General features: G+C 32.6%; 1 protein-coding gene and 1 pseudogene across 1 annotated transcript; both read right to left on the bottom strand.

Annotated features, from left to right (window-relative positions):
• Nucleotides 1-1,015: 1,015 nt before the first annotated feature.
• On the bottom strand, nucleotides 1,016-7,300 carry LOC129303552 (K(+) efflux antiporter 6-like; the record flags this gene model as incomplete). Its single annotated transcript, XM_054942931.1, is given in 17 exon segments — nucleotides 1,016-1,566; nucleotides 1,649-1,738; nucleotides 1,966-2,010; nucleotides 2,263-2,340; nucleotides 2,428-2,616; nucleotides 3,520-3,615; nucleotides 3,940-3,993; nucleotides 4,129-4,225; nucleotides 4,776-4,864; nucleotides 5,058-5,135; nucleotides 5,241-5,278; nucleotides 5,281-5,308; nucleotides 6,164-6,247; nucleotides 6,343-6,414; nucleotides 6,887-6,961; nucleotides 7,074-7,149; nucleotides 7,233-7,300. Coding segments are annotated over 17 exon segments (1,341 nt in total), but the record flags the coding sequence as incomplete, so codon positions are not given.
• Nucleotides 7,301-10,663: 3,363 nt separating this feature from the next.
• LOC129298952 (histone deacetylase 2-like) lies at nucleotides 10,664-14,759 on the bottom strand (annotated as a pseudogene).
• Between the last annotated feature and the right edge of the window lie 1,357 nt (nucleotides 14,760-16,116).

The raw sequence follows: 16,116 nt of genomic DNA, 5'->3' as shown, positions 1-16,116 counted from the left end.
CCTTGAGTCATTAGTGAGCCATCCTAGATAGCACAAAACATTATGAATCAGCACCGGTATGAACACATCAGGGAAAAATAAACAAAAAAGAAGGCTAAAGGCCGATGGCTCCGTCTCTGGCATCCTGGTTGACTACTCCCTCCATACCAGACGCGATTCTCGTTCTTCTTCGTACAAAATAAAGGCTTTTCATTTGGTTCACTCTAAACCCATGACTCAGATCCTTATCTTCATCTTTAAAGAAGAAGAAGCTATCATAGGCTCACATCTTTAAACGAGGGGACGGTGATAAGATTTGTTTGATTTCTGAGGTAGTGGAAGGTTATTTACGTGACTACTAAAAATCTGCCACTGCAAAAGCCGCTGAATCATAACTTGCCTTATGCTGCTCCTAATAAGTTCAATTATCTACTTCAGGATATTAGGTTGGTTGTTTCACTTTTATTCGGCTTTGTATCTTTTATGCGTTTTCACCTTCTTTTTTAAACTTGACAATTTTAACGCAGACACGTACTGATGTACCTAAATACACCCAAGCACGTGTTTATTTAAATTTGTGACCTTCCTCACAAGAGAGTTTCGTGCTACTAGATTGAAGGATCTTGGGAAATTGTACGTCTTCACTAATGGTTTCTGCATGTCAGATAGTTTATACAATAATAGTTTAAAATAATCAGTGCTCCTCACAATAATTTAGGGGCAAAAATACTTTTGTACTGAAGAAAAATCACTTTAATTGGTATCTAAGCAATTTCAAGTATCGTCTTTATCAATGTGAACACGAGAAGTTGAACTAAAAATGTCTACCTGTTTGTTCATAGTAGCAAGGCAGACCATTAGAACTTTGCTCTCTATTCATAAAACGCTTTAGTTAAATTATAAATTGAGCAGATGAGATTAAAAAAATCCTCATTAAAACAACCAATTGAAGGGGGTATATTAAACACACACTTGCATCAAGAATGCATTTGAAAAACCACAGCCAAAATAATACAATTGAGAGCGGGGACGAGGCTACAAAAAAATTGATATATTCAAATTGCGCTAGCAGAAATTACCAAGCACGATGGGCAATTAAAATTTCAAATTACATGATAAAAAAGAAAAAGAAAACCATATGATACATTTACTAACACCCCCTGCCAACCCAAAAACAAAAACAAAACCAAAAAGAAAGAAAGAAAGAATGTAGATTACAAGAATGAATATCTGCTCCATAACTTCATCCGTAAGCCTTCTTGTCAGTAAAGTTTCTTGAACTATTTTATCCTCCCTCTTCCCCTGTTCTTCCATTACTGGGGTTTCGATGAGTTGCTTGATCGCTGCGGTCAGTTACGTATACAAACTGTTCATCGCAGAAAGAGTTCAAGCGACTCGAGAAAAAAGTTTATAGTTAGTTAGGTTAATTTCTTCTAGACACCGTGGAGAACCCCGTCAAAACTTTGACATGCAATTCCGGAAATCCTTGGTTCCATCATAGTGCTAAGAATCATGTGATTCTTGGTCCATCAAAATGATGCGCTGCTTGCCACTCTCTGACCGGAGGGTATCAACCTTAAATCCAATCTACATTCAGAAAGGACATATAAGACATCTTATCCAGCGGATATATCAGTTAAAAAGTGAAAACTTTATAATAAAGAATCACCTCCACTAAACTGTCAGGAGAGAACCACCTCAATAGTACCCCAAGATGCACGACAGCAGGGATTAGCTTGAAAAGTAACGGAGTAGTAACCTGCAGAAATGACGTAAGAAAGTTATTAATGGGATTATAACTTTAAAAAAGACATCAATACCGCTAAGCACTGAAATAATATCAAAGGGTTTGGTATAATGTGAAGTTAGGTGTGTGATGTGTATGTTGTTTTCAACATTCATTGTGGATCAAACATCTAAGAAAGGGGGGAAGACTACGTACATCTCAGTACCTGTTAATTCAAACAAACAAAAAATATTACATACCAGACTTAGAGCCGTGGTCCCAAGAAGCAGCAGATACAGTTTGCCCTGAAAATATATTTACATTAAAGTCCACAGTGATTCATGATATTTACACATTCAAGTTTCAATGTGCATCAGCAAATCAGGATTTAACAGATCCAGATTGTCCCAACATGTTAACTAAGAATTTCAAAGGGATTAGAAATATGATGGCTACAGCCCCCGCAATCGCAGCAAGGTCATTTCTTTTACGTAATGACAACATGATGCGACTGAAAACTTTATCATCAGAAGATGAAAAGCCATTTTCGCACTAACCTCCACTAGATGAAGATTCGAAGCACGGCTGAGAAGAACAAAAGCAAATTCTCCTATTTGAGCCATTGACATTCCAACCTATAAATGTTTATGAATTCATGTACCTCAAATACTAGAAGATGGAAAGATAGCATTATAACCTTCAAATCACTAAATATTTCTTACAAGAACCGCAGTCTTGTTGTTATAACCAAACCCTTTTACGACAGCAGCAACTACAACAGTTTTTACAACGATCACCAAAATTACAGAGGCTAGCAATATATCAACATGATTCCAGAGGAAGTGAACATGGATCAGCATTCCAATGCTGGCAAGGAAAAGAGCAGCAAAAAGATTGCGAATAGGTTCAATCTGCAAAATTATTGAGCAACAGGGGTCAGGTTCCTTCCAGAAACATATATATATATATATATATATATATGAACACCAAACATTCTTGTTCCTAATCGGCAAAGTTTTGCCAATTTTCTCATACAGATGAAAAAGAAGATTGTACAACTAATATCAACAATAACAGAAAAAAGGAGAGGGGATATCAAGGTATGTAGATAAAAGAAAATGCATGTGCCTAATATATAAATCTCTACAATTTTAACCTGCACATGCTGAGAAAATCATCCAGCATGCATGATTGATGACCGCAAAGCTTGTTAAAAAATTTCACTTGCAGACATCTCTCTCTCACTCTCTATACAAGCCATTCTATCATGCACTGGGCGGGGGATGTAAGATAGAGAGCCAGGATTACATCTAAAGGCATGGAACCCACATGGACCTGCATATGGCTAACGGGCAAGTTCTCTAAATAGGAAGAAATTGAGGTAGAGATAAATACGGGCAACTGGGAAAGTGCTCTAAATATTAATCAATAGGAAGAAGTCTAATATTGAAGAAACTCTAGGGCTATTAATAAAGCCCTAGCTGCAATTATTTAAAACAACAATAATCTAATTGTAATGAAACTTAAAAGATAAGATAGAGAAGAAATAAAAGACAAATATTAATAAATCCTAATCCAACTAAAATCCTAGGTTTTCAAATTATAATTAAACATAATTATAAAATAACTCAAAATTCTAGATTTTCTATGTCTATATGTCTTGCAGATTTCCACCTACAATTTATTAAGATAAGCAGACCATGTCTCCCAAAAATATATATATATATATATATATATAGCTTAACAGAGACGTGACAAATTCCGGACATACTTCATACTCATAATAATTTCTGAATTTGGACATGCATCCTTACTTGCTCTAGTGTATGTTGAGCCAGATCAGTGGTTGAAATCATAACTCCAGCAGCAAAAGAACCCAATTCTAGACTAAGTCCCAGCTTATCACTACACTGAAAATATAAAAACAATCAGTTACTAGCAACTTGACATGAAGTAGAATGGATATATAGTATTTGCGCCAGGGGGGGGGGGATTATTAGATACTAATCTTAAGCCAAGGGAGGAAGTGCATTCCAGACACTTGAGTCTCTATTCTTAACAGTCCACAAATGGAAAGCATATAGTGCAGTAAGAAAGGCAGAGAGAACAACCAAGAAAACGGAAGGAAGGTGTTAAGAGAGGAAGTGGATCCCATATATACTCCCACTTTTCTATCGTTCTCTATCTCTAACAGCACAACGACAGTGGAATGAAAATTTAGGAAGTGAACAAACCCATGCTACAAGTAAGCAGAATGCAACTGATGCCAACTGATAGAGTTCATTCGTCTGCACAAAACAGGAGTATATCATAATACTACTCAAACAAAAATACATAACCAAACGGTAAAACTTTCTGAAGAACCTAATTCCAAGTCAATTTTCGTAAGTGATGGTAAGCTTCAAGTAGGATATAATACAGACCTGTGATGATAGGCTCATCATTAGTTTAAGCAACCATGGAAGGAAAGTACGAGACAAAATTGACAGAACTGAGAGGAAAGCAATCAACATCACCAACCTGTATAAGGAAAGGCTTATCACGGAAATGTCACATAAAAGCTCTAGAGGGTATGGTATGTTAGATATTTGATTGAATACACAATCAACTGAACTGATCAAACATTTTAAAGAGGTGCCAAGCTATTTCAACTTCACAGATATGTCAAATTTGTCACCTTAAATTTGAATTCCAGGCACAGGAAAGGTAGTGATTTGTTAAACAAAACAAACCCTATATCAAAGTCAAATCACCATATAAAACATACAAAAATATGTGCCACTGAATAGTTCATGTTAACAGAAACACATTTCCAAACTTCAAAGGATCAGACCCAAGTATATTTGTTCTATTAGATTAAGGCGCTCCTCACTTCAATATATGAGAAGTTAGATTAAGTGATTAAGGCACCATGAAATTCAAAAGTTATGATGACTATAACTATATACAGATAAGGAGAAATATTTAAAGCTGCTTAAAGAATAAATTATAATTACTTTAATTTGGGTGCAAGAGGTCAAGTTGTGAAAGATTCAATAAAAGCCGAAGATTTCAGAATTTCTATACTTACAGCTTTGTCATGGACATCATCCCATGAAGAACACCTGAAGTGCCACCAAGAACAGGAAGCAATGCAAACAGCAGTCCAACAGCACAATCCTTTATGGCAAAAGAACTTTACAAGAATTAATTGAACATATGATGAACTTGTTCATTGTCTATATTCGCAAAATAGAGGATGCAGGAAAGAAGAAAGAATAAGAAAGAAGAAAAATAGTTGCATTCACAAAAAAAAGACAAAGTACACACATGAGAAAGAAGAAAAATAGTAATTCACAAAAGATAAAAATACCTGCAAAATAAGCGTCCCAATCGTGACTTGCCCATGAAGAACGTTAGTAGTGTTCTTTTCCATCAAAAACTTTAAGACCTGGACATGGTTAATTGTCAAGAAAACAAACAATTTATGGGAATCCTGAAATGCATCTTTGACACTGCAATATGGGATAGGAATAAGATATGATAAAGGCTATACCACTGCAGTTGAAGACATAGAAAGAAAAGAACCAACAACACTCCCTCTGAAGCTTTACCACCACATAACTGAAAATAGCACAACAAGGGAGATGGAGTTCAGAATGCCAAACATCAAAGTCCACCTGTGCTTATAATAGAGATATTAATTATTAGAATAAAAAATTGAGGACTAATATCCTCTGAAAATGCAACGCCAAACAATCAAATCATGCATGAGATATAAGGTGGAAAATAAGTAACAAAATGACAGCACCAGCTCCCATCAGAATTTATTACTAAGTTGATCATAATACCACTACTTAAGGTTAAAATATTTTGAACAATATTTTGCTAAAAAAAAAAAAACACACTTTTTTCCGTTTCTATATTACCTTTCAATCAAGCATTCCACATTTCCATGAGCATCAAGCATCACAAAGCTTGTAAAATATAGAAGAGAAAATATCGCAGAAAGAAGATAGATGGACAAGAAGATGCAAAGACTTGTACATTCTTTATATAACTCAATTTTGCCCACAAAATGTGGATTACTGTTAGAACTAGCAATTTTGAAATAATTTGGGGCCTTTCAAGGAATTTAGCCTTCCAACTTACCAAAGTAGAAACCTTTGATTCAATTAACAAGCACGTAAGGTTTCAAATTAATCAATAAGTAGCTTACCATTTGGTTTCTGAATCAGAGTTTCTTTGTATCAAAAGGATGACAAAAATTTACTCAAAAAGAAAAGGGACAATCAAAAGGCAACTTGAGTAGTTAATAAATAAGATAGCAACAAAAAATATGGCATGAATGAGAGCAGAAGACTTGTGATGATAAAAGTGGCTTTCTACGGTTTGAATGTCATGATTAGTTATGGAACGTGAGAAGAAGAGTGACAAAGAGAAAGCTCAGAGTGTAAATTAAAAACATAAAAACAATACCAAGGCCGCAACTCCACACAAGCACATAAATAAAAAAATTTGAAGTAGGCCTCCTAGAACAGCAACTGCTCGAACAACTCGAAGCTGAAATTTTAGAGGTACAAGGCATTTAATTCAGAGTCAGTTACCGCATAAACTGCATAAAAATGAAAGAAAAGTAATCAGAAGCATAAGCCAACCTTGGTCATGGAGAACTCCAGGCCCAATGCAAACAGAAGAAATACTACACCAAATTGAGCCACAGTTTCCACCTACACACATATGTGGTATTTATTTCAATTTAAGGACAACTAATTAAAGGTAATATGTACCATAACTCATAATTACAAGCATGCCATGAGAATGGTGGGCAATATACATTTGAGAAAAGTTCCAGAGCGAATAAGACAGATGTTCTTTCAAATCCTGATAAGTACTACAATCATATTATGACATGTCCCTTTTAGATGTTTGCATGACACTTTCGTATTTTGTTCCTGATAACTTTCTCATTTGCTATGCTATGTGTGGTCAAGTGTAAATAAATAAAAGCCAAATGGACGTGAAATAGAGCTTCAAGATTGTCACACAACTACCCAAGCATTTAGTTAAGTGTTATAATTGTCGTTTCTCAAGCATTAAGAACTTTGCAATAACAAAGTCCAGCTAAAGTGAATCCAAGATGTAGACAGACCCATCTAAATACAAGCAAAAAGGAAAGGAAATCTTTGACATTTCTTTTACCTGTACCATTTCACTGATGAAGTTAAAACCCCCAGGTCCAACTATAGAGCCTGCGAGCAGATATCCAGTAATAACCTGTAAAATCATAGTTTGGGGTTGTTATTTTAGAGTTTCAACAAAAAGATGTTACAACAAAACCAAAGATTGCAGTTCTCAAGATTTAAGTTCAGAACAAGAATGTTCAGACCGGTTGTCCAGCAAAGGCAAATGCAACACCACCACAAGTTGCTGAAACAATTGCAACTACAAGGTCTGAAATTAATCTACAACACAATATTGAAAACAAGTTCACATCAGTAATCAAGTCCACCCACTCTGAAAAAAAGAGAAAGTTCATTACATTTACCTTAAATCTAGCTGCAGCACTGGATACTTGGATTTAAAGTTAGAAATTATGAAGACATTATTAACTTTATTTAAAAAATAAATTTTAATCTTACTTCTATTAAATATATATACATATATATTTTAATCATATATTTTCTCCTTCCAACATTTAATGAAGGATAAAAAAATTTATAATAAAAATGTAATAATATAATTTATAAATAAAACTAAATAGGATCAGAGAAAATATTTTTTTACATTTTTATTACCACAATGAGAATACCAGGCGCTGGCATTCTATAAAGTTCATAATATTGAAATTGAAAGTATATTTAAATGGTTAATTTATAAAAATTTTAATAATAAATTAAATCATTCAAATTATATCTATATTATTTAAAATACATTTAAATAATCAACTTAAATAATTAAAATTTTTTAAATTAAGTTAGTCAATCTAAACTAAATTTATATTAGCTAAATTGATGATGGACAAATTTATTAAAAAATTTAACTTTGATAAAAATAAAAAAAAAACTTTAAGTTTGAACAGTCTAAAACTCATGGTGATGAGTAATCCAGCGCTCACCCTCTGATAAGTACCGAAAACAATCTAAATTCAATATTAAATTCTTTTATAATTTTTTATCTTAGTAAATACAGTATCAAAAATTCCTAAAAATTAATTGAAAATGAATGGTAGATATTATTTTGAGATAAATTGTAGGGCTTGGATTATCTCTCAGCCTGATGAGCACTAATTGCAATCGTGAATATCATATATCTTAAATTTATACCTCTAGAATTACTTCACAGTATAGTAAATTAATTTTGTTATTTTAAATATATAGATTTGATTCTTTAATAATTCTTCCATAAATTATGTCTTATGAAATTTTTGATTTAAAAAAATAAATTGTTAAATTTTTTTTTTACTTCCATATTTAAAATATAATCATCATTTCTTATAATATAGGAAGTTCATTTTTTATAGAAAAATTGATGAAAATTTTCCAGTAATATATATATATATATATATATATATCAAAATGTTGACAACAAGAATACCATTTTTAGTTGAATTTAAGGATGTTCATGGGACATGATGGGATCAGAACACTCTTGTCTTGAAAAAAAAAAATTAGAAGTGTCAAAGTTTGAATAATAACATTCATTAACATTTTAAATCACATAATTTATTAAGTTTAAAATTAAAACAACACAAATGCAAAAATTACAAAGATTTAAAATCAATTATTGAATTACATAAATCACAATTATAAATATATAACTCATTATGATAGCAATTACAAGTGATCTCTAAGCTATAAGAGCAATAACAACAGACAAGTTCGGCATAACATCAAGTTATCGTCATTCTTCATTAATTGAAATATGTTAAGCTAATTATGCAGTTGAAAATAAAGCAAGAAATATGGTACTCCCTTCATTTAAAAATGTAAGGCATTTTTAACTAAAATCTCAGCCCCCAATAAAGTAGTTACCTATTTTCAAACTAACTATATCTTTTCATATTTACCTCTATTAAACACTTACAATAAATATAAAATTACTATCAATAAGGGCATTTTTGAAAAAAAAGATAATGATTACACCTCAAAAGATTAAAAATGTCTTATATTTTTGAACACCCAACTTCTAAAAATATGCCTTACATTTTTTTATGGGAGGAGGATAAAAATTTATTAAATAAATAGATATAATAATAAATTATATTAATATATTATAAAGAAAGATATTACCTTGTACTGCTTACTCTATATCATTAAAATTATCAATATAAAAAACTTAATTTTAAATAAAAATTGTACATATTAAAATTATAATTAATATAATTAATATATTTGTTTAAAATAAAAAATAATATATATAATATTCAGGATGGAACGTAATATACCGAAAGTAATCCCGTGTTCGGTCTGTTCGGTCCGTCTCACAAACTCCCATCCCAATATGACTAGGATGGAACTGGACTAATTAAGACGGATACAAGTTAAACATTCCTAATTGAATTGATAGCTGAAATTTTAAATTTTTTGTAATTAATTAAATTAAAATTGTATGAGAATATGAAGTTCTATATATTCATACATGTACGCGTCTAATGTTATATGCATCATGAGAAGGTACAAATTCCATCACAAAAAAAGTACGATTTCTCATAGCACTACCTTCAAAGTAGGATGCCGTTCCAGTGGGGAGAAAAGGATTACCATTTTAGGGGGGAAATGAACAATGTAAGTTTTGCATAAGATGATAGATTCTTCGTAAGTGATTAATAATGCATTTTATTATAAGTGGCTCCAGGAAATAAATCAACACCACCATCTAAAGGAGGACCCATGCCCATATAAATGATGTACCATACAAAAAATGATAGATTAAAAAAAAAAAAAACGGGAGTTGAGACAGGGAGAGCTAAGGTGATGTTCTTGTTAATAGCTGAATTTATTAGAATAGCCCTTCACATCCGACCCTGAATTACGAGAGAAGAGGCACAAGTGCCTTCGGGTCGGACCCTGTTCGGTTCATATCGGAATGGTTGAAAGCTCCCTGATGGTCTGTCGCCACTAATAAGCGTGAACATGAGCATCTCATTGCCTCCACCTCCATGTCAATTGTCTTCCATCCGAATTTATTTGTGTTTGAAATGCTGCTGAAATCCAGGATGTCCATTATGTGATTTACTTCGTCACGCTTTCAAATGAAGCAAACAACCCTTGTTTTGGTTGATAACGTCCACCGATCAAAGGGATGACAAATTCTTGACGTCGTGTTAGGCACATTTTGTTTTATCATCTCACGAAAATGAGCAAAATAGAGAAACCTGCATGTTCCATGTTTCTCAGCTAAACTAAACGAGTTCTCCTTCAAACAGATGAACATTCATGTTCTTCAGTGGTTTTTTACCCCGAATGATGAGATAATGCAGTTTGTCATCACATCCTTGAAAAAGTCATCACTCCTGAAGTTTCGGTGAGTGTTTAAGAACCATGCACATATGGCTTCCATCAAACGGTCATTCACCATATGTCGTGGAAGAGTTGAACTTGGATTGCAGAGCCTTTCAACATTTGCTCTCAAATTGATCTCAATTTTGCACTTTTTCTACGCCATATATGGCAGATCTAAATCTTCTTCTATGGCTAGAGAAACCACTAAAACAGAGAAAGTGGAAAAGCACAGTGAATTCCACTACTCTTACCCTTCAATGTCTCCTCTAATCACTTGAGAATCTGTTAACACGTGGCATTTCATCTTTATAAGAAAAAATTTTGAGAGAAAGACCAGCCTATTATAATCCATGTCATCTGAAAAAAGGAAAAATCAGTTCATGTATTGTCACGTGATTAACTTGCCACTATCTATTTGAAGGATGGCCAGCGATGATTTTGGAAGATGTTGAGCGAGTTGATTGAATGCTTCAAATTAAATAATTATCTATAATTCATAATATTTATGTAGTCTCCATTTTCCCATTAGCGGATATGAACAAGCAACTCAAATCTGTTACACCATACCTCCTTTTTTTGACCGAATTAATACTGTACCTCCTTTATAAGGGGGCAAAACTATAAACTGAAGTTCAATTTATACAGAAACATTATTTTCCAGATAATGATTTGGAAACTCTAGTGACGGACCTTTTCTGGGATAGTTAAACCACAGGCTAATCTGGAATTGCAGAGCATCTTATTCAAACTTTGAACTTTGTCTCATATCGATCAAACATCTATTCGAGAGATTGACTATAGAATCTGCAATGACTGTTGCACTGGACTTCATGTAACCACCTGAAATTGGAGACCGACTAAACATCATAATAAGTTGACAAAATACTTTAAAGGAAGTTTTCCTGTGAGAGATCGTCAGCAAGTTCTGCAATGATTAACCTTGGCCCCAAAGATACAATGACTTCCGCACAAAACATGGAAAAAATATAAAGATCAGGATAAAACCCTATGCTCAAATTTGATGCTGAAACAGTCCTAAAATCTTCATATATAATATACAAAAGGAATAAATATGGTCATTCAGCAGTGACTTCAAAATAAGACTATATTTGCTACAAAACAGGCACATTTTAATGTGAATGGAATTTTTAGGTTCAAGTCATTTTTGAGTGAAAGAAGGTGTTCATGGCTATGTGCCAAAGAAAAAGGTTTTCAAGGCCCTCGTGGTTCGTATTATGTTTTGGAGAAGGAAAAGGGGATGGGGACAATGACCTGATGTGAGCATGACAATAGGAATCTTCTTCCCATGGGCAAATTGAAAAACTTTTTCATTTCTAAGGGCGATTCCTTCAGGACTGATCTGCATGTACAAACCAGTACAATAAACTCCAATGGTGAATTATGAAAAATCCAAAAATAAACACAATCTCATAATAACAACTTATAATTTTCTCATAGAAAACCCATATCAAGGAAAAAATGACTAGGCTACTTAAGTTCTAGGGAGTTCATCTTATACTGCAACAAAATGAATCCATGAATGACATTACCTTCAACCTGCCCAATGGATCACCATCCAGAATGTCAGTTCCAGCATTATAAACTACAACACAGGATCAAACCTATGCTCAGCAATCTTAATTTACATGAGAAAGAACAAATCAATACACAATATAATCATTTTAAACCCTCAACAAAATATTCTGTCTACCCTTGCATGAGCAAAATATTAAAAATTGAATGGATATTCGTGATACTTGCTGCACAGAAAATTATTTAAGCTAACCAATAGAATAGGACATTCAAGGCTTCAGTCACAATGCAGTAATTAACATGCCTCAAGTGCTCTGTCTAATTTCTGCAGGTAATCCTTTGTATGTGTCCCACTCTGTCAAGGAAAGGGAAGAATTTTATCATTATAGAGGCAGATCAGAAAGAAACGTATATGTGATAAAATATTTTCACTCAATGAATATATATACCTTCACTTCAACTAACTGATTCATGTGTCTTCTGGCCTCATAATCCTAAGATGGAAAGTAGAATGGGAAAGTTAGGTGAATAACAGGCACATATCATAACACATGAACTTCTGAATTTAATTAAAAATTGTTACTACTTGTTAGCAAACCCTCCAAAATAATGACAAAAAGCACCTATTCAGCGACAAAAACAAGGAACTTATTGAGATGGTGACAATGACGATGACAATGATAAAAACCACTGCTCGTATTTCTCCTAACAACTTAAGCATTTGGGTTGAAACTCTATTTCACACAGTGCTAAAGCCTTCATGACTAAAAAATAAGAAGTTCAATCCTCACCGTTTATTGTAACTTGAAGAATGGCATTGTTAAACGGTGAGGATTGAAATCCTTATTGTTTTATGACTGCAAAATTATATTTTATATATGGTGTAAATAGAACTTATAGGAAATGTAGGACAGATGACTTACAAAGGGACATATTCTTGGGTTGTACATATCCATGATATAGACTCGGCCTTCCATAAAATATCAATCAGTGAGAGTGAGAAATTAATATACCAGGAAGAGAGAAGTTTTGGACCATACTGTCACTGGCAAAGTCCATCTCATGACCATTTCCTTGATGCGCTTCAAGATCAATGATCATTACCCTGCAAATTTGCAGATAAAAAATTGTCATAATACAAGTATTAGTTAGGAGTAAACAATAACTTGTAAATGCATAAATACCTTGATATATTTAATTGAGCAAAAGCAAAGTGGATGCATAGAGAAATGTCTGCATACACACAAAATCCACCTCCCTTTTCGGCTGAACAATGATGGAAACCTTCACCTATGTTAATGGCCCATCCTCTCTCTTTTGCAAGTTTGGCTGGCAATATAGTCCCTCCAACCTATCATTAGAAAAGTAGTGAGACCCTAGTTTCAGAGAAGTTAAAAGAACTTCAAGAAATAGATAGTCAATTGACCTGCTTCCGAAATGGGAAGAGAACTTTATGCTGCAGTAGACGATTGGGAAACAATGCCACAAGAGGGACCTATGCTTATGTAGTTCAAATAAGTAAATGCTATGCATCAGCTGTTTGAAGCCTCAACCAATACCAGCCAGATGACAAGAACTCTGTGAAACTTAAACAAAACCATGTTGTCCAATGGAACCAGCAAAAATTTAAAAAAAAAAAAAATCAAAAGAAACAATTTTTATGCCATTTGAATAATTGTTTAGACACGTGATTCAATAGAAGAAAGACAATAAGAATCACCATTTGAGAGAAAAGGGGCAACGATATGTATAGAGGACAAGAAATCAATGGCTCAAGCCTCCAAGCCAATAGAAAATATCTCAATTATCATAGCAACGTTTGAACTGTTCTTCAAGCTATTCAAGTATGATTCTGAGCGTACCTGTTAAAAATACAGAGAAATCAAGTTGACTTGATGCTGTTTGGCTAAAAGCCACTATTTTGTCAGATGCGTGAGCAATTTTTTCTTCTTTGGGAGGGGGGGTTCCGTAGATGTGAGCATGCAGCTTCATAAGAATATTAAGTAACAAAGAAATTACCACTAGTAGATCACCTTGGAAGCCTCCAGAGGCTCAATAATGCAATTTTTGTCTAGCATTTCAGATGCAACGAGAATTCGACAAATGTTTCCCCATTTAGATTAATCGAATGGGTGCCTGCATCAGGGAAGTAACAGTTAACCATAACAATGTACCCGACAATATTATTGGCAACCAATATAAATCATCTCACGTAAGAAAAAGGTCATGTCAGTAAAGGAGATATCAAGAAAAACATATATTAGCCCTGCCCCCGCCCACCAAGCATTTTAACATCGAATTGTATCTCACCAAGAAATGTGGCTCAGCTAATTTTTCAGTTTTGATCCATATAATCCCCAAACCTGATGTGATTATATCTAGAATCGAGATTTTACACTACTACTTTTCCCAACGCATAATAACAAATTACAAGCTTATGATATTTTTTATTTACGAAGACATGACCACATGAGCTTACAGGGTGGACTAAATTATCAATACCCAAAACTATAATAAAATAATGGCTGGAAGCAATCGGGTTTGAGTGACGAAAAGTATGATTTCTTACAATTTATCTATTCCCAGAAACGCTATATCGTACGACTCCGAGTAGATAACTGGAGCCTGAAACGTCATATTCTCAGTCCAGAAGCCACATTTAAAGCGCACTCACATGCACAAGTATATCAGATTATCAGTGGTACCTTGTACTGAGGGGCATCGAAGTAGAGCTTGCTTGAGAGGATACGGCTTCGTCGTAGAGCCTCATCGCCGAGTACTGAAGAGGAAGAACAAAACATCGAGGAAAATCTAGAATCTCATTGAAGATATCGGTAGAGAATGTGAGAAACTTTGATGGTGGCGACTGTGAACAAGAAGAAAATAGCAGAGCCCCGGATATTTCGGGTCGACTCGATAATGATACTCGGACTAGAATTCATTGTTCATCGGAGCTCACCAAGTAAGTTACTCAAATACAGAAGTATAAGATTCCGTTGGGTTGGTACTGTAGTGCAATGCTGAATCGATTTGGAACCATCTTGCGAGCTCATGCAATTTGGACCATGTAATTTGGACCATTTAAATTTTTAATTTCGATCAATAAATTTTAATCTAAATATTTTAAAAATAATTATAATTTTAATAAATTTAATTTTAAAAATTATTTATAAAAATTATAAAAAATATTTTTTTAACTAATATTTTTTTTATATTTAATTTATAAGTGTTTAATTTTTAATATTAATATTAAAATTTTTATATTTTTATATTTATTGACTCTTTAAATGTGCTCTATACAATTTAGATTTAAAATTTTTAACTTATAATTTTTTTAAAAATATTTTTTAAAAGTTATAATTAAAATATTATATATTTTATTTTTTAATATTGTATTCATCAAAATAAAAATAAAAACTTTAAATTTGGACCTTACAGATAAATATTTGATATCGAATATGAACTGTTCAGAATACATATAAATAATCAATTTAAAAAATTATAATATTAAATTAGATTGCCGAAACTAAATTAATACTATTCAGATTGATAATGAATGTATTTTATAAAAAATTATAAATTTTTATTTTAATAAATATAAATATAAATTTGAATTAAAAAAATTTAGGCCATTTATATTAATAAATTTGGACCATCCAAATTTAATCTGGCCCAGATTTACTTTTATGGATGAGCACGGAAGACGGACCCGATCGATTCCGATAGCAGTTAGGGTGCAATTCTCTGAGTGACACGTCAGATTACAACGGCTTTTGCGCCCCCCGACTCAGGCCCGTAATGAAATGTATGGGATTACAGGCCCAAATTGCTTAAGTGAAGAGCAGTCCGACTCCCTGTATTCTATTTTTCTTTACCCCCCGATTCATTTATTCATTTAAATGAACAAGTGTGTAAAATATATTTGAAAACAAATAACCAAATATTAAATGAAATACATTAACGAGAAATGGATTCTTAATTTTTATAATTTCTCCCAATTTTAAATTAGATTCTTAGAATTTATTTTGTTTTAACTGAACCTTGATAGTTTGATGCATTAAATTTTTTAACCTTTGAAATTTTTAAAACAAAATTAAGAACTTTTATATGTTTATTAAGATATTAAATAATTTTATAATTAATTATATAATTTTTATGAGTTAATATTTATATAATTTGGTTGTTTTATAAATAATTTATATATATAGAATTTTCATAAAAAAATTATAAAAATATAAATAATGTATTAAATAAAATTTTATTTTTCATTTTTCACCAAATTTATTAAATAAAATTTTATATAAACTTCAAAAGTATTTTTGTTTTGAAAAGGTTAATAATTCATTATTAATTTTAATCTACAAGGAATGACATAAAATAAACTATAGAAATATA

The sequence above is a fragment of the Prosopis cineraria genome, unplaced genomic scaffold (assembly GCF_029017545.1).
Source record: "Prosopis cineraria cultivar Desert tree isolate PC_DT_omini unplaced genomic scaffold, ASM2901754v1 PC2, whole genome shotgun sequence".
Classification (NCBI taxonomy): Eukaryota; Viridiplantae; Streptophyta; class Magnoliopsida; order Fabales; family Fabaceae; genus Prosopis; species Prosopis cineraria.
This window is presented reverse-complemented; position numbering and strand designations above follow the sequence as displayed.